This window comes from Protomyctophum parallelum (assembly GCF_964188405.1).
Source record: "Protomyctophum parallelum genome assembly, chromosome: 22".
Classification (NCBI taxonomy): Eukaryota; Metazoa; Chordata; class Actinopteri; order Myctophiformes; family Myctophidae; genus Protomyctophum; species Protomyctophum parallelum.
In genome coordinates, this window is record NC_139714.1 from 29,447,315 (window position 1) to 29,474,036 (window position 26,722).

The 26,722-nt window shown below is 43.6% G+C and overlaps 2 protein-coding genes across 2 annotated transcripts in view; one reads left to right on the plus strand and one right to left on the minus strand.

The window, feature by feature from the left end:
- Positions 1-26,722, minus strand: part of cped1 (cadherin-like and PC-esterase domain containing 1) — a 107,172-nt gene that overhangs the window by 67,156 nt on the left and 13,294 nt on the right. The window contains exons 2-8 of the mRNA XM_083757797.1: positions 21,742-21,919; positions 15,205-15,299; positions 12,805-12,889; positions 10,242-10,326; positions 9,691-9,838; positions 3,084-3,217; positions 1,300-1,372 (exon numbers count right to left, since the gene is read on the minus strand). Of these exons, the coding sequence (XP_083613923.1) occupies positions 1,300-1,372; positions 3,084-3,217; positions 9,691-9,838; positions 10,242-10,326; positions 12,805-12,889; positions 15,205-15,299; positions 21,742-21,919 (798 nt within the window). The remainder of the gene's footprint in view (positions 1-1,299; positions 1,373-3,083; positions 3,218-9,690; positions 9,839-10,241; positions 10,327-12,804; positions 12,890-15,204; positions 15,300-21,741; positions 21,920-26,722) is intronic.
- On the plus strand, positions 5,286-6,008 carry LOC310853568 (protein ILRUN-like; the record flags this gene model as incomplete). The annotated part of the gene is made up of 1 exon (XM_083757948.1): positions 5,286-6,008. The coding sequence occupies one exon, from the start codon at positions 5,286-5,288 to the stop codon at positions 6,006-6,008; it is 723 nt and encodes a 240-aa protein (XP_083614074.1).

Below are 26,722 nucleotides of genomic sequence, written 5' to 3' on the forward strand. Positions count from 1 at the left end.
ACCTCTAGTGGAGTTTGGAGTTCAGTGCACCACAGAGCTGATTTATTTATTTATGTTTTGTCTCTGTCTGAGAAACATTATTCTTGTGTTGCATACAAATGTTTCCATTGTTAATATAATAATTAATGTTATGTTGCCACCTACATAAATGGGTTCTCAAAGTGGGGTGCGAAGACTTGATGGGGTTCCAGGGGGCCCACAGCAAAATGAGGAACCGTATTTTAAAGTATGGCTTTTCAAAAATAGACGATCTAGATTCTAGAAGCTCTCAATGTGTCGTAACGTGACGCTTTGTGAGCTTGTGAACCTGTACTTTTCAAAACATTTAGAAAAGTTAGGAATTGTATCTAATTAGAGAACTACTCCAATAATGTGGAATAGTTTGACAATGGTTAAACAAAATATTTCTATGGGGTCCCTGGCACAAAATCTATTGGGGGGTCCCCAGATGACAGTAAAGAGACAATGTAAAACCATTTTAATACGGAAAATAAAGAAATAATAATTTAATTAAATAAAAAATGACCAACATACTATAGGCTATAACAACTGGTAAAACATTGGCCAAATTGTCAAATAATATAAAAGAGGCTAACCCATTCTGACCGGGCACCCATTTTGGTGTCAGCATCATGTTATGCTTTAGCTATTTAAAAATAGCAGATCTACAAGCTCATAGCGCGCCACCGAGTGGCGCGCTACGAGCTTGTAGGTCTGCTATTTTTGAAAAATCGAAGAGCGACTGAAATTTTTAGAATCTGATCTCAGGTCAGAATGGGTTCATCAGACCAGTGTGTGTCCGGCGGAAACCTCGCATGAATCTGATCTCAGGTCAGAATGGGCTAAAATACTTGGAACTTGGGGGGTCCCCAAGTTATAATTATTTTGGGGGGTCCCCAGTTCAAATTAATTTGGGGGGGGGGGGGGGGGGGTCACAGTCTGAAAAGGTTGAGAACCACTGTAGCCTAAAGGCTCATACATAGTCTGGATTTACGGTGGTGGGGTGACCACCGAACTACAACATGACGTCACGAGCCGCGGTGAAGAGCAAAACCACCACCACCGCTCCAGCCCTTCTCTCTGTTTTTACTCACCACCGCTCAACGTTATTTCAGCTCCGGTGGTCAGCTCACCACCGGAGCGGTGGTCACCTTACCACCGAAAATCCAGACTATGAATAGGCCTTAAGTGTAAATGTGTGTGTGGTGTGCACTCTCACCTTGACTATGAAAGGCAGGAGAGAGCCGGTAAAGTGGAGGGTAAAGGTAGTGTAAATGTGTGTGTGGTGTGCACTCTCACCTTGACTATGAAAGGCAGGAGAGAGCCGGTAAAGTGGAGCGTAAAGGTCAGCAGCTGGTAGCATAGTAGACACCTGCAACACAACAGAAATCAAGAATCTAAAATCAAAAAGGTATATTTGATACTACTCATACAGGTACGACCAAAAGACGTAAGTAATAAACTTTACCATTGCGTCTTCAGGAGGTTAGCTCCAAGTAGGAGCAACAAGAGCCAGAGTGTTCACTCTCACTTTTATTTAAAGCAATCATTAGCTCCTGACTCATTTAGTTCCTGGACGTTAGTAGCAAATACTAGTAGAGCACAGTAGAGTTGCAGCACAATAGTGGGGTTGTAATTATATCGAGATCTAGATGAGACCTACAGTATGCGATCTCATTTCTAAATGTGAGCAAGAATTGTGCAACACTGGTTGGCTGTCCAATTCATTTTAGTTACTCTTATGTTTTAGCTACAAGATAGAGACTTTAAGAGAGGTTTAAGGGCCGATTCATACTCCTATTTTAGAGCCGAATAAAAGTCGGTTCGGCTCTGTAGAGCCTACAATTTGACGTCATTTGAGGTTCGGGGGGGGGGGGTACCGACCTAAAGTCGGCTCTTCGGTGCTACTGAAAATTTCTGACGAGCCGAAATCATTACGGCTCTACAGCGCCGAAACAGCGGTAAAATAGGAGTATGAATCGGCCCTTAGTCAAGCACTTTCTTGTCTGTTTAAAGCCATAGTAGTTGGCTCCCGGTGCCACATTTTGAATGTAGTAATGTTCAGCAACTACAGACTAAAGACAACAATTATTTTCACAGAAAATAATGAGAATCGTGATCTCAATTATTGTGAATCGTGCAGCACTAGCTGGAATGCTTGTTTAGAAGATAACACATCGAGAAGAATGAGATTGCACAGTACATTATCATCACATCTCAATCAATTTAACATGTGTCACAGACACGTTGGCCTGGCCTGCGGGGCCTGTGTTAGTGTGTCTGTGCACTACTCCCCTTGTCTTAATTGTGTTCTTTCCACAACTGGGCTAAGGGTTTCCAATTAGTGTGCTCCGAAGACCGAAGGTGCTCCGGGCCCTCTCTTCCCCCCAGATGTCAGCGATTTCTTTGTGTTTGTTCTAGTCGAGTTTACACACTCTACAACACCCCACACTACATTTATCACACATCCATGCATTGCTGACACCACTGAATTACAACCGTGCTCTTTTTATGTTTAAAGTAGTTATTTACGTCTACGCAAATCATGTGATGATCAAGAATTTTGGACTTCCGTTGTTGCAACTCTCTCTTTAGATGGCCCTCAAAGGCCCTTAAAAGGATTCCACGGCATCCCCAGCCAAAGTAGTTGTTTAACTGTTCAATAACATATTTAAAGCTATTACAAAACATAAATGTATGACTGTATGAGTAGCTATTCTACATAATGTTTTCAATTTCTAATATTATGTTTTCAATATCTCCACTATGAAAATATTTCTCAAGTACAATTAAGACAATCAGACAAATCATTGAATATATACTCTTTCAGAGCGAACACTTTTAACGCAATTTTTTGCGTCTGGAGGGTCCCATATTTTCAGATGGGGGTCGGCGGCCAAATACATATAATTCTAGGGGTCCTTGATATGAAATAGTTTGAGAACCACTGACAAAGAAACATAGGATTTAGAAGACATTTGTAGAATCGTCCTCAAGTCTAAATGGGTTAAACCAACAAAAAAAAACCTTTGGAACGTAGAAGGGGAAGAGAGGAGAATGGAAATGGGGTAGAAGTTTAATACCTGGGGGGAGAGTCAGCTGAGTCCCGATTGGTCGATACCGCAGCCTCCAGCACTTGACCTATTACAGTCTTCACATGCGTCATGGCCTCATGGGATGCTTGTGCACCCAGCTGCTGCAGGAGGAATGTCTGGAGCTGGGGGAGAGAGAGAGAGAGAGAGAGAGATTTAGTCACCAGGCAGTTTCAGCATCTTAATGGGAAATATGGACAAATATCTAAATATTTTGGACGAAATACTCCAATCTTGCGATGATATTGTGGGGTGTTGGTGTTTTCACAAAATATTTGACACAAACATAAAGAGAAAGAGAAAATTGTCCATTAAATTCACATAAAATGGAAATGTGTCTTCGGCACACCAACAATAAAAGCATTACATAAAATACACAAATGCATTAAAATACTATAATAATAATAATAATAACTTGAATTTATATACAGTAGCACTTTTTCCACTTTTTTATGTTTTTTTTTGTGGCTTTCGCCTTTATTTTATATATGTTATGGAGGGACAGACAGTAGGCTGACAGGAAGTGGAGAGCGAGATGGGGGGGGGGGGGGACATGCAGTAAGGGCTTTCGGGATCGGGAGTCGAACCTGCAGCACACTGCCAGACTGGATTACCAGCCAAGGTGCCTGGACCACTGAGCCATGGCCTTTATAGCACCTTTTTATTAGGGCCGGGACTAATTGCGATTAATTTAGATTAATTAACTACAGAAAAATTAATCGCGATTAACTACAGATAAATTAATCGCACCTTTTTTTTCACCGCGGAACGTTTCTCACTGGGCGCTTTTCTATAGTACTGAAAACTGGAAATAATAAAAAGTCACCCCATTTTGTGTTGCCTAGAACTGGAGGTCTGACAAAAAACAGTAACAATATGAAGTAAGTACAGCTTTGTGATGTCACTGAGATGTACTTGTTACTGTTACAATTTTTTTTTCAGACCTCCAGTTCTAGGCAACACAGAATGGGGTGACTTTTTATTATTATTTCCACAACAGGTATATTAATGACAGTAAAATGTTGAAAATGAGTGGTATCCTGTAGTCACTATTAGTTGATTCACTGGGATACCAAAAAACATTAAAAAAAAAGGTTTCTCGCTGTTCTCGGGTTGAATATTGATATGCGATTAAAATGCGATTAATCTAGATTAATTAATCGCAAAGCCTCTGATTAATTAGATTTTTCTTTTTAATCGAGTCCCAGCTCTACTTTTTATATAAAATGCATACACATAACACAGCAACAGTGATCATGGGCTGTGGGGATTAGGTGGTGGAACTATTTAAACATGTTCTTATTTAAAATGTCCACAGCAGTTGGCACAAATAATCTAATTTCACTCTAAGCCCCTGCCTGATGGTAACAAGTCAAATTCAGAGCAAGGTGGGTAGAATCAAAGGGCACTTTAATAAATAATAATCACCATTAATGCTATATAACTAAGTGGGTAAAAGGAAAATAATAGAACAGCTAGAACAGTCAGGAAAGCTACTGTACAACCAGGAGAAGACATCACAACATTGATATGCTGTGATATTCATATATACAAGTAAGACGCGCAAACGCGGGAAGCGAACGCAGCTCGTGTGTGTGTGTGTGTGTGTGTGTGTGTGTGTGAGGGTGTGTGTGTGTGTGTGTGTGCTACAGCTGCGCCCTGTGTGTGTGTGTGTGTGTGTGTGTGTGTGTGTGTGTGTGTGCTACAGCTGCGCCCTCTGGTGGCGGGCGGGTGTTGTCACAGCGGGACAGACACACACACAGACATGATCTGCAGGGTCTCATAGTTAGTGCTCATTGCGTTCGCAATTAGTTTGGTTCCAATTGTACACATTTGGTTCCATGTGTACACATGAAATGAACAATCAGTATTTTACATTGTAGGATTGTTAGGCAACACTTTGTGTTGCAGTGACGTCAGAGCTGACCTGTGGTCGGCCTATAAGGTGTTGTAGACGCCATTAGACGCTCAATTTGTCCTAAAGAGATAAACAGTAAGCATCTATTTATGTGAAATACTATTACTAGCGAGGATCTATGTATATGAAATACTATTACTGTAATATATTAACTAGTTACTGCCCCAATAACAGTGTGGACCGCGTGACAGAAACACTCACTGAGAGGAGACACTTTCTATGCACGTAATTCCTTATTATATAAAGTACAAAAAGAGGAGAGAAGCTCCCTAGATATGGACCGCAAGATGGACACCATACAGGACTTAGGCATGGCGAGGCTAGACAGGGAGAAGGTGGTGGACATGATGGATGCAGATCTGCTGCAGAGGTTCCGCTGCATGGGAACGACGGACAGGGACGTAATGATCTCGGAGCTGCAGAGACTTCTGGGCTCCCAGCTGGACCCCGCAGGATGCACGTTCTTCCTGGACATGACCAACTGGAACTTGCAGGACGCGGTGGGCGCGTATTACGACTTTGAGAGTCCCGTCAACGAGCGCCTGCCGTCCATGTCCTTCGTGGAGGACGTGACCATCGGGGAGGGCGAGTCTGTCCCGCCCGACACGCAGTTCACCAAGACCTGGAGGGTCCAGAACGCGGGCGGCGAATCGTGGCCTCGTGGCATCTGTCTGAAGTACATCGGCGGGGACCGGTTCGGCAACGTCAACGCGGTCATGGTGGATCCCCTGGAGCCGTGTGGAATCTGCGACGTGAGCGTTGCGATGCATAGCCCCCGAGCTCCAGGGATTTACCAGGGCCGGTGGAGGATGTGTACGCCCTCCGGCCTGCTTTTCGGAGATATGATCTGGGTGATCCTCAACGTCGAGGTGGGAGGTCTCCTGGGCGTGACCCAGCAGCTGTCCTCCTCGTTGGCGTTGGACTGCAACGCACAACCGCGCAGTCATCGCAACGTGCAGGGAGGCGACTTCAACCCGTTCGCTTTGCTCGCGGAATAGCACGCATGATGTCACAGACCACCGGTTGTCAAACTCCTTTAGTTCAAGGACCCCCAGTTTGGTATGCATTAGACTTCAGACCAATTCAACTCTTTTGAGAGTGTTCAAATGGCACAGAATGGACCTGTTCCTTACGGGTCAATTTTGTTCCATTTGTACACTCTCAGAGTTAAATGAACACAGTGTAGACTGGGGTCCCAGAGATAAAAGAAAAAGTTACATTCCTTACATTTTGGTTGCAGATTAATTCTGTGCAAATAATTGCAATTAACGATTTAAGTGTTTGTGTTTTGGCATTGAAGGTTGGAACATACAATAAAATGTAGGTATTAAGGTTGCCTTAGGAGCATTGTAAACAGGCATTTAATAATGAAGTACTTTAAAAAAAAAAGTGGACATGAAAAAGTATCTGTACTTGTGTATTTTGGATACATACAGTATGACTTTCACTCAATTCAAAAGACTAATATTGTACTTTTGGCTCCACCACATTTCTAGGAAGGGACAAAGTACATTATGGATTAACCACTTAAGCCTTATTTCAAATATAGTGATATAGTGAAAATAAATCTACAAGCTTGTAGATCTGTAGATACTGCTATTTTAACTATAATTCATATTTTTTTTGAACATTTATGCGAATTTTACGAAATTTTTATCTTTTTTTGGTGAAGTGTCAATACAGCAGTGCATCAATATAACTGTAATGTAAATGTGATTTGAATTCACTACTATTCCAGTACTTTAACTTGAGTACAAAATTGACAGAGCAACTGTCAGTTGAGTAAATATTTATTATATTACTTTGAATCAAGTAACAGGAGTACTTTGTCCAACACACACACACACACACACACACACACACACACACACACACACACACACACACACACACACACACACACACACACACACACACACACACACACACACACACACACACACACACACACACACACACACACACACACACACACACACACACACACACACACACACACACACACACAGACACTGTCATTATAACCGCACTGAGTGAGATGACCAGTTGGCCGTGCACTAACTGTTTGAGCCACCAGGAGGCACACTAGTATTTCACTGTTTGACAAACAGTATTTGGATGGTTGTCACTAGGGCTGGTGCAAAACAGTGTTAGTTTCATCGACTACCTTTTTTCACTGGCAACAAATAACTAAACTAAATGTAAAATAAGCTATGATGAACTAAAACTAACTAAGCATATTGACAATTTTGTCAAATAAAAACTAGACAAAAATATTAGGGAGGGACTAGTGTAGAAGAGATCCAGTAGAACTAAAAGACAAGTCATTTTATGTTTGGTTGCACTCAGGCTTGGAGATCGGCTATTTTGACATCATAAAGGCCTGTCAAAATGCATCTTTTTTGACAAAACCAACAGTAAATTTACTCGACTTTAGTCAACTAAAACTAAACTAAAAATAAAACTTTTCAGAAGACTAAATGAAATGTTATTCAAAAAATATCGCAATATTTCTGACCAGATACCGCAATAAAAATATTGTAACAAAAAAATCATCATCATCATCATCAACATAATTATTATTATGAATACAATTATTATTAATTGTATTTTTCTTTTCATAACTGCAAGTTTATAAATGTGATATTCATAGTTTGTGGATCAGCTACACACACACACACACACACACACACACACACACACACACACACACACACACACACACACACACACACACACACACACACACACACACACACACACACACACACACACACACACACACACACACACACACACACACACACACACACACACACACACTAGTGACTCCTAGGCGCTAATGTGCACAACTTCCCTTGTAAACGCTCGTTTCAACCCGTAACTTGTCTGCTAATAAAGTAAAATTTGAATTCATTATCGGACCTTTACTTTGTGGATACGATGTGCAGAAACGGGTAAGCAATGTTCCTAGTGGAAACCATGCGCCGGTTCTGTAACACTCACTGTGTGTGACCTCATCCCAGAGCTACAACGCATCGAAGTCTGACATCAGTATCGGTAGAGGGCGCTAAGTCCATGGGTTCATGTACTTTTTATTTGCATTGTAATCCCCATCCATTCACTCATATGGATATGAAGAATCACCTGACTGTGAGAAAACGCTAATGTTACTGCTGCTGAATTAGTTACATTTTCTCTAGAAACAGACTGTATCAAATATGTGTGACTGACTGTCATAAACGATACAGAGACACCTCCCCGACAATATCGTCGGGGCAGTTTGTTTATTTTTGAACCACAATGCTTATTTGGGGCACGGTGGCACAGTCGGTAGGGCTGTCGCCTCACAGCTAGAAGGTCCTGGGTTCGATTCCCGCTGGGGATGCTGTGGGCGTTTGGTATATATATTCAGGTCATCAGTGCCCATACCCGAGGCAGGGTTGGCGAAAGGCCCTTTCTGTGTAGAGTTTGCATGTTGTCATCCTGGGGTAGGTTAGCCTGGCTAAAAAGCCAGACGTGAATCAGCCGTTGGCTAATATCACACGACAGTGTGATATTAGTCTGGCTTATTAGCCAGGCTAAGGGTAGGTACCCTCACAAAAAACATGCAGTAATCCTGGTCTCTAAACTACCTCCCCCTGGCTAGCCAGGGCACCTGACGGAAGGGAAATGAACTGGTCGGAATAATGTGTTCCTTCCACACGCTACGTCCGGCCGGGGAAACTCTCCCCTGTCAGATGAAAAGAAGCAGCTTGGACTTCTCATGCATAGAAGGAAGCATGAGGTCAGTCTACAACAATGTATAATCTGTTCTCAGTAAAAACCTATTTGACAAAAAATAAATAAGTAATTAGTTATATTACTAGTTATTGGAAAGATCTAATATTACTTTAGTTACTTTCCAACCCTGGTCGTGTCTGCATCAAGTCTCCTAGATGAAGACAGTTAATGTACTTTCAGTACGTTTGGAATGAAACATACTCCAACGGCAGCCATCCACTGCTCTCCACAGCTGCAGCAAATGTAATCAACATCACGTGGAGAAGTGGGCCATGTCAGGAAAAGGCAGAGAAGTGCAATACACAGTAAAAAAGTGTTGAGCAAGCGATTAATAGTGGTTATGCTATTCCTATCTCTCTCCGCCCCCCCGCCCCTCCCTAAAAAAAAGCAAGCCTTCAACCTACAGTAGATGCCTCATTGGCCACTGTAGTGACATGATGTATCGCACTGTAAGGCGGAAGTGCGGAAGCTACGCTGCGTCACTGCCACTCAAGTGACTACTGGCCAATCACAGCATTATATTCTCCGACTTCAATTCAATCCAAAGGAGCTTTAATTGGCATGAGAAAACAAACGTTTGCATTACCTCCTATTGGCCTACCGAACGTCCCCTTCTGTGGGGACGTTCAAGACAACAGCTTGCGTCCTCTCGAGATACCCACGGCCCTGCAGAGTCGAAGGAGGCTCTGGGCCGCTCATAGACATAGAAAGGTAGACACCTTTCTATGTCTTATTATGCTCCTATCTGTCAGTGTTTTCTTGACAGCCGTAAAACAGGGATGTAATCTGAAATGGCCTTTTCAGCAGCATTCATACATACATATGCACATATACACACCTACTTACACACACCACAATATACATCTCATCAACACAAGACCACGGTGTGGTCCGTACCTGGGTTGTGTGTCCGTGCGGCTCCTCTCCGCTCCTCACCACGCTGCACTGATGAAGGAAGGCTGTCAACGGAGTCGCTGTGGTGATAAGGACGTACACGCTCATCACGGCAACAAGGCCTGGTTGTGTGGAGGGGCTGCCCGTCTGCCTGTCAGCACCACACACACACACACACACACACACACACACACACACACACACACACACACACACACTTGAGTCTGTGGAGACTCACTGAAGCTGTTCCCTTATAATTTTCTTCATGTGACAATGTCTCAAAACCCTTTTTTTTATTAACTTTTTTTTCTCAGTTAGAGGTAATTGCTAATAGCCTACAGGTACTCTCCAACTGGCATCTTGTATACTTGTGTAATTCTTGCTGTGGAAGTGCTATTTGAGATGGCTACATTAGACATTGAAGCAGAACTTAAATTGACATGTTAAGGCATGGAAGCAGTTCATTTTGATCACCCAATTCCGAAAAGATTCAAAGTATGAAATATGCCGTAAGTGGTTAAAACATACATTGTGTGTTGTTTTGTACAACTGACCTGCCATGACCAGTGTCATCGGGAGATACTGCAAGCTTCCCATTGGTTGGTGTGCAGGCTGAGGGCCTCATGGGTAATGGAGATTCTGAGGGTGATACAATGACAAAATGACCTCGGTAAACAATCGCTGCACATAGTTCTTATATTAGTTTTAATCAACAAGGGGTAACAGATGGGCGAGGTTTGCCAAATCAGCACCAATCATTAGACAGTGTTAGGCAAGTGGTTGAAAGTTGATATGTCCAAGAATAAAAATAGTATGTGTGTAATTGAGGTCAAGACTTGCTTTGTGTTTTAAAGTCTTTCGGAGTGCTGTTATTCCCATGTGTTCCATGGATTGTGCTGGGCTGTGATTGTGTTTTATACTGTATTTGACTGTCCTATATAACAATCTTCATGCTTTTCAAGGAGCTGAACAGAAGTGTGTGTGTGTGTGTGTGTGTGTGTGTGTGTGTGTGTGTGTGTGTGTGTGTGTGTGTGTGTGTGTGTGTGTGTGTGTGTGTGTGTGTGTGTGTGCATAAACGTACGCAATGGTTGCGTGCGTGTGAGTGTATATTGTAGTTGTTGATCGGTGGTGCACATGCCTTCTCTGAGTGGCAAATCTACAGGCTTTGTCAGCGAGTCGACCTCCCCCGACAGACACACGTTAATGAAATTCCCTGATATGTGACTCCATGATATATGGGCTTGGCTGCACCTCCCTGAACCTCTGTCGAACTTGGACATGACCCCAGAGCCTCTCCCACTCCCCGATAGTGTTGCTTTCGGACGCACATCAGTGTGGGCAGAAACTACACAAGACAAAGCACTGGCCACATGCTGAAAGTTGTGCACATTTTCCACATTTTTAAGCCCGGGTTATACTGGCTGGTTGCGGGCGTCACGCACCGAAAACAGCGGATCATACAGGCTGAGAGCCTGTAGTAGATGCACCATTCTCCCGTGGTGCGACACCCACCGCGCAACTATGTATAAACCGGGCTTCATCAGCAGCAACAGGAAAATAACATTTCTGAAAATGACTACTTGAACTCTTGGCCTTCCGAGATGTGGCTGAACCAGGAAAAACCAAACAAATATTCCCTCTCCCTGAGCCAGGGGTTTGGGGAGGGGGGGGGCAGCCTCAGTGGAAAAACAAACAGCCCCAGCATGCAGCGGTGACGGCTGCTTGTCATTATGTCTGACTCACGCGTTTTGTTTTCAGCCGAGGACATTCGCCTTCATGTGTCTTATTCCTAATTGTGACAATTGAATTGAAAGGGGGCTTCAGAATCAGGCAGTGGAGGAGGGCTTGCGGAGGCGAGGACCGGGACAGTACAGTGTCGGAAAAGAAAGCACACGACTGATTTTTCAACTGTGGCCCGCAGCGCATGCTTTAGACTTTGCCAGTTCTGTCAACATTTGCGCGGGAGCGCAGCCAAAAGAAAAGAGGATATTGTTGTAGGGATGGTGTGTGAGGGGGTGGCAATGAATGGACAACAGAGCAGGGGTAAATGAAGGGCCACCAAACAGAATAGGCCGTTGTAAAGCCTTGTTGGACTTCCTCTGGGATAATGAAGATAAGTGGGGCCAATGGCAAAGACAAAATAACTATTATCTGCCTCAAAGACTTTCTCGGTTCCGACTCGTCATGCAGCTCGCCCGGTGGACCTGAAGAGTGCTGCGTCGATTGTGTGCCTCTCTGAAATCGTTATGTGTAATTACAGAGTTTTTGTCTTGGCTGGTTAGCCGTCTTCATGCTGTGCGCACCGGGACAAGAGGAGGCCCGTCACATGTGAGCAGATGTTGGGAGAGCACTAGACACCTCCTCCTACGATTGGTTCCAATGCCTCAACTCCGTCTGCGCTCTTTGAGTTTTACTCTGGCTGACTGGAAACTTCCTTGTCTGCTTTTTGTATGGATATTCATATGAAGGGACAAAATGTTCATCTGTTAAAGTTATCCATTTTGTCTGATCCTGTCAGGGCTTCATTCATTCAACCCTCATCTTAATGTAGTGTCTACAACAATAAGATCCACCTGTGTGTACGCATTTTGTACCCACCCAGTGATTGATCAACTTTCACAGTGCTGAACCAGATGGCCTGGGAGGTGGAAGTCGTACCCACTCAGCCATTGCCAGGGATTGCTAATGATGTGTGAGATCGTTATCCTTCTAACAGAATCAGGAGGCTAAGACCACGTGACATTACTTCTGGGCCATTTGTTGTTCATGTGACCTTACTTCGGGGGTAAATTGTTGAGCAAGCCTTACCAAGTGAGCCAACTGTTGTAAAAAGCAAACGCCAAATATTTCCCCCTTGCTTAACCTTTTCCAGAGGGTGCTGAATGTGTGCGTGCGTGCATTTTTGTCGCTTGTTGTGTAACAGGCGTTAATATGTGGTGTGCAGTGCGTCCTCTCTGTGCAGCAGACCTACAGGCAGTGACAGTGCATTGATCTCCGCTGACAAACCACTGTCAACCTACATCACATCCAATCTTGTGTGATGCACATAGTCCGCATAAGGCAAAACAACTGGCCTCGTTCATCTCTCTGTGATAGCCATGGACTGATTGGACTCACCTGTCAGGTGTGTGCGGGTGTGGAATCGACAGCGTCCCCCACTGGTCTCAGAGAAAGCCTCAAGTATCCCAGGGATCATGTTGACCTAAGCAGAGGTAGGCCAGCGATAGGTCAATACAAATGTATGACCAAAGCAATGTCACTGCAACCATTGCCTTTTAGTTCAGTTTTTATTATGGTCATTGCAGATAATTTTCTTTTACATTGATCCTTTTTGAAATACTGAAAACCACAGGTTTTGAACAATATTAACATTTTAATTAAAATTAATAAGCTCTATGCATTTAATTTTTAGAGGTTCTCAAAATGGTGTTAGGGGACCCATAGGGGTCCTTGTGTGGGTTGCGGGGGGGTCTCCAGCAAAATGTTTTGTACATTTAAATCCTATTTCATACTTTCGCAAACTTGCAGATTGTCTATTTTCGGCAAAGAGGTTTGGTATAGTAGGGTAAAAAAAAAGAGCAGACAAAGTACACATTTTCTAAAGTATTGAGGGTTTCTGTGGTTAACTAATGATTTGGGGAACCACTAGCAATATCCTCACAGCCCACCAGTGGGCCCCGGCCCTGGTGTCACAGGACAGGTGAAGGGTCAGTGGTTAGCATACAGTCGGGAAGACTTTAACATCTAGGAGCCTTGTCGGAGTTCTTTTTTGGGGGTCAAACCCCCCCTCTCCCTCTCTCTCTCTCTCTCTCTCTCTGAGACTGAGGCCGAGCTTGTGAAAAGAATTCTCTTAATGGCTCTTATTTCACAGTCACTTCCAGCTTCACCCAAGGCACGTGGGAAGCCATATTAGACTACAACACCATGTAAAACAGCATTCCTGGTCACATGATATGCATCTTCATTCTTTTTTGCATTAGTCGCTTTATATTTACACCCTGTACTGAATACAGCAGGTGGGGGGGGACAAAAAAAAACACTTCAAAACGTGAATATGCAAGTATAATCAATACCCCCAAAAAGGGGTATGCAGCATTACAGATAAGGCGAACAGGACGTCCTGCACAAATTAGTGACTCGTTTCAACATTGCATTGGAGGTAATGACACTTTGCTTAAATTGAGTGGGAACAAAGCGTTGTCGGGCTGTACCAACTGTATTTGCCTCCCACTTTTCAAGTGCATTTTGTGGTTGAACAATCAGAAACACTAAACAGGTTTTCAAAGAGATTGTTCCTACCAGACGATGGTCCACTCAGACCGCCACACGGTCACCTCGTGGCCCTGAAACAAATTCCTATTGGTGTTTTTCCTCTCTTTTTCCTCATTGTGTTTTTCAAATGGAGTTAGGGAGGCAGCCGCCTGCCTTGCCTCTATGGTAAATACGCCTCTGCCTGTCCTGTCTTTCCTAACCCTAGGATAGGACGGCAGGGAAGACTAATGAATGAGCCAAGTGACCAGCTCAGTTGCCTTGCATTCAGAGTGGCCGCCCTAGCCGAGTTTGGGAGATCAGGGTTCGTTCCCCGGTCGGGTCATGCAAAAGACTCAATGGTTGACCATTTTATTCTCCATTAAGCAATAGTTTCTGACAAAGCAAAGAAATGGAATATCATTAACATCTAACATTTATTTTAGACAATAAATAGACCATGAATGATGATAGGCTACATTGCAAAGCAAGTCAAATATACAACTCTGGGCATTTAGACACTAGCATGGCAAGCATATAGAATCAAGCGCAATACAATCAAGACAGAACAAAGTCTTACATAGTTCAAGTACGCATAGCTGCCTGGGTTGACTCAGTGAGCACTGCATGTGGCATGAGTGAAGGCTGGAAAGTGAGTGAGGGCTGTGGATTGAGTTGCTGCTTATATAGGGCACACCCAAACTGTGATTGGCCAATGTGTTAAGTGGTGATGATGGAAAACACCTGTGTCTCATTGTGAATGCAGTGAATGGGGACTGTCCACCAGAAGCTGCCATTCAGACAGCACAGAGAAAATTCACAACATTGAATGTCGTAAACATCTGAAGTTGACATGCATATTATAATTCACATTTTATATTTAGGAGCATTGGCAAATTGTATTGAACATGGAGTGTTCTAAGGCCTAGCCTGGCATGGCCAGACTGCATAGGTATCTCTGTGTCGGACCTGCATTTCCAAGGGGCGGATTCAAATAAAAAGCCTCCCATATTTGCATACTGGGCCCTGATTGGTGCCCCACAACTTCAGGGGAAGGGAAATCAGAACCAAGCAGGGACAGACTTTTTTGTTTTGGCAACCACACTTAAATTCTCTCCCATTTGTCTGGCTTCTCTCCCGTTTGTCTGGCACCGAAAATAATTCACGAAGAACAGAACAGAACAGAACAGAACAGAACATTCAGTATACAAATCCCTGTCATTCCAGTATGGGCTAGAAAGGTAACGCTGGAGAAGAAGACAGTCTCACCCTCTGTTGTGGAGCCAGTCGTGGGAGGAAGACTCTTCTGAGACAACTCTTCTCTGAAGTGCTGAGACACACCAGGATGGACCACACGCTGAATCCTGAAAGACACACACAGAAAATATTTGCCTTTTAATCTTCCGGAAAAAGATGAAGAGAACACGATTTAATTCATAAGATTGCATGCGCACGCACGCACGCACGCACACACGCACGCACGCACGCACGCACGCACGAAAGCAAGCATACCCACAAAAAGGCAAAAAAATAAAAGGCAGCCACAACCCAAAAATGTGAACTCAACAACGCTAAAGAAAAACACACAGACAGACAGACAGGCAGGAAATAGGGACATCAGGGATTTGGGTCGGAATTAACAGTGTGCGCACCTTGTACAAATATGTGACATTTCACCACCTAATATGGTGGCGAGCTAAATGGCGTGCATTTCAGACAGACAGAAGGTAGGAAGTCCGCACACCGTTCTTTAAGCTCCCTACGTTTATTAGGAAATGGTCAGGAATCAACGTTTCGACCACTCCGGGTCTTCATCAGGAATGAGTATACAACAAAGTAGGCGTGTTTTATATACAGGTCGACAAGCTGTCTTTGCAATGAAGGTAATCAGAGTAGTCAAATGACATCCACTGACATGTACTGTAAGCTAACATACAACGTTAGTAAAATATTAAGGCACTAAGGGCCATTTGTAGAACCAATAAATATGAAAATAGAGTCTAGGGTGGGGTGAAACAATGGTGCAGAAAAATAAATAATTAACTGTGAACCAATAAATATCAGAATAGCAAAGAAACAACTAAGCCTTCAAATGATAACCATCAAAATAATAATACAGGTAAGGTACAGCAATTGCAGTACAGAACAAAGGACATGGCATAAGGACAAAAAGGCATAAAGATTAAAGCTGTATACACAATATAAAGATTAAAAAATAAAAACAAAAGAAAGCAGAGAAATCACAGAAACGGTTTAACATCAAGGCCATGAGGTGCCATAGTGTGTCAAAATAATAGGCTTCACGTTGGAGTAAAGATCTGTTATGATCCCCATTCCCCACCACGGGGGGGGGGGGGGTCTCTCGACCTTCTCAATACCGTAAAGAAGAATTGTTATGTCCACACTTTTTTTAATGGATTGCTACATGGGTTTTTCTCATCGCCACACCTAATGTTACTTCTACTGTATGTTGGCTTATGCGAGTTCGGAGGGCTCTAATGGTCTTACCTATGTATGCTAGTCCACATGGGCACTTAATAAGGTAGACCACAAAAGTAGTGGAGCAGGTGATAACACCTCTTATTGCAATCTCTTTACCACTATGTGGATGTGTGAAGACCTTGCTTTTGGTAGTGCATTTCAGACAGACAGACAGGCAGACAGAGAGAGAGAGACGCAGGCAGGCAGGGTGAGAGCGGGCCATGTTGAATGGAGTGTGCATCATTGCAGGAAGTACGCTGGTGTTGCTGGCTGCGGTTTGGGCTGTTTGTGCGGAGAATGCAGAGAATAAGAGGAAGTGCTCCCAACAAAACCTCTGACAGGCGACACAGAGAGATGGCTGACCACACCTGCTTGTGTGTGCGTGTGCGTGTGCACGCGTGTGCGTGCGCACTCGTGTGAGAGCGAGAGAGAGACAGAGAGATTGAGAGAGAGTTCATATTTTATGAATTTGTGCCAATTTATACAGCAGAGCTTTTAGCACAGCTGAGAAAAGAGGAGAGAAGACAAGATGACTAATAGCTGAGCCCCGTCCTCTGACCCCACCCTGTCAGCTGTGATCCAAAGCAGAAGCATGTACCCCCACCACACACACACACACACACACACACACGCACACATGCACACATGCACGCACACACACATTTGAATTTATGAGGACATGAACATTTTGTGACGTCAGTTTCATGAATGCCAATTAAATAATAATTGAGGGCATTTGAAGCCGAAACATAGTAGATCTACAAGCTCACAATGCGCCGCCCACGCTGCGACGTAGATCATCAATTCTTCGGTGCATGGTCGACACAAGTGCGCAACTAGGTATTAATCAGGCATGAGTCGCATGACCACTATAACAATAATAATAATAATATCTCAAACTTATATAGTGCTTTACTGAGTACCCAAAGACGCTTTACTACTCTATCTCGAATCTCTAAACATAACTTCTAAATGCCTAACCCTAACCCAAATCTTTTTCTAATTGAAAACTCTATCTCTAAACTTCCACTTTAACCATCAGATTGCAACTCTATCTCTAAACTTCCATTTTAACCATGAAACAACCAGGAAAATGGTCCTCACAATGTCTACTTCTCAAATTCTACTATGGGGACAATTTTGTTCTACAAACATTAACATGCACACACACAGAGCAAAGAGGGGCTCCTCGGTGGCACTACAGGCCACAGCTCTAACGTGCTGTATTCTCGGCCAATAAAAAGGCTAATGTCATAAGACGTGATCTAATCAAACATCGCCGTGTTCCAGGAACTCCGTGGCTTCCATTCCTGAACGCTCCCATTTATCCTCTCTGCGCGATATCATTGAGACAAATTCAATCTGATAGCAGAGGGACTGTACTGATGGGCAGATATGCTATTGTCTGTTGTGTCTTTTACGAGCTGAATTAGGAAAAAGCCGCCTGTCGAAGCTTAACCCAATAACCCCCTCAAACCCTAGCATCCCCGAAACAGCCTACAGTATATCTGCCTACTAGATTTGGTGGAGACTGTAGAGGGAAGAAAACAGCGGTGCAGGTACAGAGCCGATCCGGTCAACTAAGTATTAGTCAAATCGAGGGTTTAAGTGGTTAATATGTTTACTTCAGTCTGGGGCAACTCGTGAAACTGCCGGCATAGCCGTATATCGACCTGCACAGCCTCCCCCTTGTAGGGCTTGATAGTTATCTTCTCCCAACACTGTGTCCCCTACTTAAGCCTTATTTAAGCTCCATTGAAGGCTAGGGGCACAGTGACATTCAGCCCAGGAAACTATTTTGGAGTGATGGAAAAACCCTCAAAAATAATAAATACAGTAGGTACAAATAGAGGGAGATGGCACGTAATGGACGAACTGCACTCAAAACTCATGTAGTGCTCTTTTATGTTGATGTGGCACTGACAATATATCACTGCTGTCGGGAGGAAACCTCATAACTCCAAAATGTTTTCTTTTGTCATGTGGTTTTTTGTCTTGTCTTTTTTTGTATACATGTTAACTTCCTGTTTTCCTTCCATTTTTATCATAGATAAAATATATAATGCCACATTGGCCGCTGCAGTTCATTGGAGCGACCTGTCTCCAACGGGAGGACGAAGTCAAGCGGAAACTCGGAAGTGCTGCTGGGAAAGAGGGAAGTCCCTTTCCGTAATGCTTCCGCTATGCTTCGCAAGGAATCTCGGGAAAGCTTGCCAATACAATCCAATCACGCATCGCCATTGCCTCCCGTTGCCTCCAGGAGCATATTTTCAATTTTCGATTTCTAATCCCTGGAGCAATTATGTAAACACAAACATTGAAGACTAAAATGAAGATGGGAAAGTGAGGACGCAAATTGTGATTGGCCAGAATGAGATGAATGAGATGTTACATCATGGCAAGGTACACACAAACCAAGTGGTCTTATACTTTAACTCTGAGTGTACAAATAAAACCAAATGGAGGATTTCTCATTGTGAGCTTGTGGCTCGGCTATTTTCAAATGGCCAAAATGAGTAGAAGTAAAAGTAATGGAAATTGGAAATACTCAAGTAAAGTACAAATACCTCAAATATGTACTAAAGTACAGTTGTGTCGGTGACATCAGACTAATCAGACAGTCCAGTGGGTCACAGATGTGTGGAAATCTTGTATAGTTCACTACAATGCACCGTATAGTCCAAGGTGATGACCACAGGGGACAGGGTGGGGTCGCCCGGGTCGGGGTTTTATGAGACGGCTGTAAAAGAGTCACGTCTGACCTCCAACTGATGGTAAAGACATTAGGGGCAGTGCTAAAGTAGCATTAATTATCTGCAGGCTCTTTGATCTGAGTAGCAGACACAGCTGTCAGTCATCTCTGCCTGACCTGCGCACTGAACCCCCATCACTGTCACATATGACAGGAAATCACAATGATATACACACAAGACTAATATCTATGTATTATATCATATATATGATATTTCTGTACATACTGTACATACCAAACTATCTCCATAGCACACACAGTCTTGCATTTTTGGCATATTAAGCATTGTTAGAGAGGAGCAGTACATGAGTCTGTGCGTAGCATTTTAAACATCTGTTCTTTCACTGTACTGTATATCAGCTTGCCTATATGAAGTATGAACTGGGAGCTGGGAGGACTTTAAGGTTGCCACACCTTAAACAGTCCATTTCCTCTCTCACTTCTGTTCTATTTTTCCTTCTGGTTCTCACGGCGTTTGGTCTGTTTCTATGTCCTTTTTTCCTCTGTGTCTTACTGTCTCAGAGGGGACAGGGCTGACTTGTATGAATGCAGCTCCACCCATAAACACAGTAAACAGTCAAGCAGTACACACCCTAGAACAGTTAACTATTTAACCCCCACCACCACCTGCTCAGCTTTGCCTCTCTCACACACACGCACACGCACACGCACACACACACACACACACACACACACACACACACACACACACACACACACACACACACACACACACACACACACACACACACACACACACACACGGGATAGCGACACCCCCAATGTTACAAAAGCATAGCTTGTGACCACAGAGCCACCAAAAGGCTGGGAAAACAGAGGTGAGAAAAAACACAGCATTTCACTCCCTAAAACAAGTGACTTAAGCATTAAAATACAGTTTGTCTTGCAACATCACATACTGCAAGCAACACCAATAGAAAAATACACATCCCATTTCAGTCACGCAACACCGTCGTGCTGCAGAGTATAAATGATGCTTCACTTCTCTCTCCCAGAGAGCAGCAGCCTGACAGTCTGACAGAGAGAAAGATTGTGAAAAGTTGGGAAACAGTGGAAAACTACTTTGTTTTAAACGCAAGCACCCCTCAAAAATAATATCTGTTGCAAAGGCAACAATTGAAGCTTTTTTTATGGTTCATGTTTTTGTTTAAGTTCCAGGGACGTAATCCCGTATCTAATTCAACTATGCACTGGATGCCATGCCCGTAAAGACGTAATTATTATTATTATTATTATTTATTTTTTTTACAATTTTTTTAAAACGCCCTCTCTTTTTTATAATGGGAGAATTGGCACTCAGAGCCTAAACTGGTGACCACCAGGTGACGCTGAAGGAGTTAATTGATTAATCATTAATACTGAATTACACTAATCGATTTTCATTTCAGACACTTTTACACATCATCCCTATACTCCATTGGTTTATGTCCGTCTCTGTCTATCTCTCGCCATCGTTCAGTCACAATGCGAGTGAGCGATGCTTTCTATCCCGGACTGTAAAATAGCAGTGAGATGTTGTGAACTTTCCAAGAACCCCTGCAGGGCTGACGCCAGGGCTCTTAAAGGATTTCATTGTTTAATAAGTATTTTGTGTTTAATAAATATTTAATTATCCATTTGGTTCCAATGCAGCATGCCACAGGGCCCATAGAATTCCAAATGACTACTCTGCTCTCTACATTAACCAGTTTATATTGTTTTCAATGCCGTGTGCACGTCATCAGGATCATCGCACTCAGGTGGAGACTTTGTAGGAAATGAAAAACATAACCTGTGTTTCAGGTATTTAGTCCCAGGCTCTTGTTAATACTTTTCATTGGTTATATATTTATAAAACCCACATACAGAATTGACCACTATACCTTTCACAATGTAAAAAAAGCTTGTAGATCGACTATTGAAGTAGGACATCACACTGGCCAGATTCACAAAATATACTGGCCAGATTCATCATTATTCCTCTTTCACTGTTCTTCTTAAACTTGCCCTCTCCAACCCCTCTCTCTCTTCCTCCCCCTCACTCCTCCACCTCACACCATCATTCACTCCAAGTATCTTGTCTTTCATTACAGCGGATTCTCTTGACACCCATTCACATCTGCGCTCTCACATGTTCTCACTCTAATCTAATCTCACTCCATTCTCCCTCCCTCCCTCCCTCCACCCCTCTCCCTCTCTCCTCTCTCTCTCTCTCTCTCTCTCTCTCTCTCTCACACCCCTACCTTCTCTCTCTCAACCACGTGTCTTCTCTCTGTCGTCGTCCCCCCCGTCTAACTAGCAGGGGTCCCCACATAAATGATTGACAGTTAGGTCCCCATAGGTCTGTAACTCTGAAAGTAAAAAACCTGACAAGTCAAGTCAATCTTGCGTAAAAACTTTTTACAGCGCTGATTGGGGTCCCAGCCAGGGAGATGCAAATCATATATCAAACGGGGGTCCGTGACCTAATGCATAATCAACTGGGGTCCGTTAAATGAAAGAGGTTGAGCATCGCTGGTCTATTGAGATTGATGTGATTTCGTCGGCGGGGATCAATGTTCCCACTCACTCACCGTCCTGCAGTGTTCTGAGGTCAGGGCTGGTCTCTGCGTATCTGGACAGGCTGACCTCGCAGCCCAGCTGCTCCAGAACCCGCTGGTACAGCTGGACCTCTGTGTCCGTGGCAACGTGCTGACCCATCAGCACTATGGCCCTCCGCCTGCTCGCCCGCTGCTGACCGGAGTCCTGGAGCTGGAGGTAGGCAGAGAGAGAGAGAGAGAGAGAGAGAGAGAGAGAGAGAGAGAGAGAGAGAGAGAGAGAGAGACATGACATAAGTGTTATAACATTTTGAAGGTTTCCATCTGGTTCCACCAGAATTAACTAAATACATTTACTCAAAGTATTTTTGAGGTATTTATTTATATATTTTAGTATTATACTATTACTCCACTACAATTATAAAACTTTAGTTAGTAGTTACTTGGTAGGAAAAAAGCGTTTCAGTTTTTTTGCCGATGCTACAAGTTGAAGGCACGCATTAGCGTAATTTCCATCCACCAGCTGTTTAAAAAACCCGGAAGAGATGCCTACTCTACTAGGCATTTTCTTGCTACCTCTTGATGCGAAACTGTGCCTGCACCCACTTTTTTTTCTTTTTAGATATATTTTTTGGCTTTTTCTGCCTTTATTGATAGGATGAAAGTAGTCTGACAGGAAATGGGGAGAGAGATGGGGGGAAGGCCGTCGGGATCGGGAGTCGATCCCGCGGCATGCTGTCAGGCTGGCTCAGCAGCCTAGGTGCCCAGACGGTTGAGCTAACCGCCCGGGCCTGCACCCACTTTCTGTCTAGAAATTCTGTGCAGGTGATACATTTCTCTAAGTGATGGATTTTGGAAGAACTCGTTTTTATAACGCATCGTGCTGCTGCTTCCTGCATTATGTGCAAATGTGAAACAGGTGGTACGCAGGGCCTTTCAGCGTTCAGTGACTTTCGACGAGCGCTTCCAAACTCCAACACTTAGAAAGAAATCACACCCGTGAGTGGTGCAACTCCCCTCTCCCCTCTCCCCCTGCCTCTCTCTCTGTAATTAGCAGGCAACAGTGCAACACTATCTCAGATTGTTATGAAACAAACGCTTTGCAGATTGAAAGAGGATAATTCAAGCTTGCCTTACAGCTGCAATGTTGGTGAGTTTAACATTGTTTAATACAAGCAGATGATAGATCAGACTTTTCCATTTTGATGAATGGGCTGTCAATGGAGGGTGTTGCAACTCTAGATTCAACCCATTATAAAACAAAATCTAGTTCATTCCTTCACCCTTTTGGCCTTTAGCAAAAAAGTATTTTACATTAACTACTTCAGTCATTATACCAATAGGCTATACTGTACATTTCGGCCATTTGAAAAATCAGGACATGTATTGGCTTTCTCGTTGACTGACAAATACTATAACTGGACATTAACGTAACATTAGCCTACATAACACACATATCACAAACGCAAATTTGTTTTAAACAAAACGACAAAAACTCATGACACCAAAAATACATGACACCAAATAGTTCTGTTGGTTCTAAAATTGTATTACAGTGAGTTTAAATTAATTAATTATTCACAAAACACTCACACAGTAGCAGCTTTGGGCCTCTGCAGCATGCTCTGTAGTCACTGCTTTAGCTGGTAAGCTAAACTGCTAACATTACTACACCAAACATTGTGGACTGGAGACCAGTGAAGCCAATAGTGTCTGAAGCCAGTAGAAAATCCTGACTTCCTGAAAGTTCATATAATGGCCTGTTGTGGCACTGTCATTGGGCCCAAAAAACCCCATAGCTCCATAGAGGTCCATGTATTTGGGCCCAACTTCACCTAGACTGTATTACCTTAATAAATTGGTCATTAATACTTTCTGCTTCCAGTCACTAGTTTAAAGTCTCATTTCTCATGTCATATTCTCTATTATTCTTTTTGGAAAATTATGGTCCCATTTATTTAAAAAATGACCATAATGTGTTCTGAGGGGCGTGGCTACCATTGCAGTCTATGATCAGGACCACCCCCCCCTCGAGTAAAAAAAAAAAACAACGAAGAAGAAGAGGGGAAGTCCCGCCTCGTTGTCTGGGCCAGCCAATGGGCCAGCTGGGCCCAAACGGATCTAGAAAGATGGCGATTTACTGACAGGCTTCATCTTACGTTCATCATTCACAATACAGGATGAATTGGCTTCCTCGTTGACTGACAGAATTATAGTTATACAGTGGAGCTATAGCTCTGTATGTGTTGTCTTTGGCAGGCAATTTTAGTAGAAAAGACTAACATTACATAGAACAATATGACAAAATGAAATACACGTCTTATGCATGAACTTTATATAACTTGTAATCCCATGAATCTACTATGAACTTGAGTATAAATTAATTATAATGAAATAAACAACAAAAAATAGGACTTAGGCTTATCCTATAGGCCTACATAAAACATTGGTTCAGCATCTAGATCAGAACAAGGACTTTTCCCCCAGTGGCTCCTGGAGGTTACAGCAATTTGGTTTGGTGATTTGAATAATATGATACAATGATCAACATGGGTTAAAATAATACGAGACAAGAATGCTTATTTTCTTAATAACAAGCCTCAAGACCACTAAGTCAGTCCAGACAGTCTACTCTAAAACCACCAACCCACCATCCAAGACTCTCATAGAAACAATATGTTTATGTTTTTCATTTACTGTGTAATGATGAACTCAGTCCCCTGGAGCAAAACAAAGATTAAATTCCAGTCAATATGTTTCATACTGGTGTGTTTCACTCTCTTTAATAAAGAATGGCCTGGTTTTAAAGGTGATTTTCTTCTGCTTTATTAGACTGTGCTGTAGAGGGTGGGGGTGGTTTATATCACATGAAGAGCATGAGCCAGTTGAAGCCCAGCTACCGCATATTCTGCACATCCAGTAGAACCATCAGTGTTCATTTGACTCTGATGGTATGAAGAATAGCAAATGGACCCGTAATGTTTGCGTACACATTATTGGAGGCTGGTAAAGGCCACAAGAGCAGCCATGAAATTAAAGTTTCAATGAAACCTGACAACCTGTCACTGACTTGAGAAAAAAAAAGTTAAAGTAGGTTTTTTTGGGAGTGGGCTGGGGCTGGGCTTCTGAGGGAGACATATACCCTCTTTTTGAAACTGCCTCCTCGCCACTTGCCCTACACACTTGCCCTCAATGTGCGCGTTCATTCACACGCCATGAAGTGTCGTACGAAACCAAGCAGCCTTGAGTGTAAGTGGCTTATAAAGCCCTCAAGAGCGAGTCTGTGCCGATCTAGACTCGATTGCCTTGTACAGTCCTGATCTGTGTCCGCATGGAAAATGCGACCTACAAAATGTAAGAACCACCACCAGACAACGGGGTCTGTTTCCTGTTTCTGCACAAGGAGGGCGAGTGCATTTTTTTATACCCAGCACCCTAATCAAGGGAACTTGATTCAGCTGGAGGGGCACTTCCTGACGAGGGAACCTCCCGAGAGCACTTCAAGTCATGGGACTGGTTTCAAAAAGGGCCATAGGGAGTGAGAAACCTGCAATCAATCAGACTGGCTATCTACTGTGAGCATGTTAGTGGGTTAGCGTGCGTGCGTGCGTGCGTGTGTGGGCGTGTGTGTGTGTGGGCGTGTGCGGGTGCGTGCACGTGGGTACCGTGTGTGTGTGCTTGTGCGCACATGCACTGTGTGTTTATTTGACAGATGATGTTGGAGACAGGAAAACACATGAAAGCACATGAGACAGACCCTGGCCTCGGCCCCTCTGTCATGTTTATCCATCGGGGCGCTGGATAAGCAGGGAAAGAACACGAGGGAGATGAGCGTATAGGGATGGAGGGAGAGAGAGGGAGAGGGAGAGAGAGGGAGAGAGAGAGAGAGAGAGCAGGGGAATGAGGGGAAGCGGGCCAAGGCTAGAGGGAGGGAGAAAGAGAGAGAGAGAAGGCAAGGGTTGAGCAAGGGAGGGAATGTAAATCCCCCCTCGGGGAAGAGAAGTCATTAAATCAGTCCCAAAGTTGTAAGCCTGTTTACTTTAATTCTGTCTGGTTGTTCTCTATAGTTCCACCCTAGATCACATCCTTTGAATTTCTACCGTGAGTATATCTTCCCTTCTTCTTTTCTCCTCCCTCCACATGTCTCTGTCTCTGGCTATTTCTACCCCTTCTTCCTCTCTCTCTCTCTCTCTCTCTCTCTCTCTCTCTCTCTCTCTCTCTCTCTCTCTCTCTCTCTCTCTCTTTCTCCTGCAGTCTTGTTTTCTCAGTCCTCCTCCACCGTTCACTGTGAACCCGGGGGCCACTAAACGCTTCCATGTGGGAGCCAGGCCACATCAGAAGGGAACGTCACAATGGCCTGTTAACCAGCTCCAGCCCCAATCCTATCCCCTCCTTCGATCCCCTCCTCCTCCCTTTGCCAACCAACCCCCCCCCCCCCCCCCCCCCCCGCTCCCCCATCTCCAAGCCCAGATTCAAATCTCAAACATGCAATTATTCTTCCAGTGCTCGTTCACCCGCCTGCCTGCCGCGTAGCGTGGAGCCAAGTTCGCAGACACAAACATTATTATTTCATTATGAAAAAGACTGTCTGCTGCACTCTTTGAAAACAAATCCATGTAATGGTTTTGTACAGAGAGACACAACTTCCAATACAACTCAACATTATATACAAGCCATGTGGTGGACAATTGTATGTTATTCTGTTGTAAATTGAGCGTTGGGAAAAAATAAACAGCTCCGCACACAATCAGGAGAAAAGAAACAGAAGAGAGAAACTAAAACGTTTCATTCATTTATCCGACTACCATTCAGCTGTGGCCTCTTTTAGACCTTCTCTTTTCCATTCTGGTGGTGTGCCCATTCCATATTTTCCATCCCTGGTTAGACTATTTCATTGTGGGGAGACAGAAGAAATATAAAAGACCAAACTGGGCCCAGGCCCAGAACTGTCCTTCACACCGCAACATCCTGAGTGTTCATGTAAAGTTTTAGAGCATATCCATGGACATCATATGGG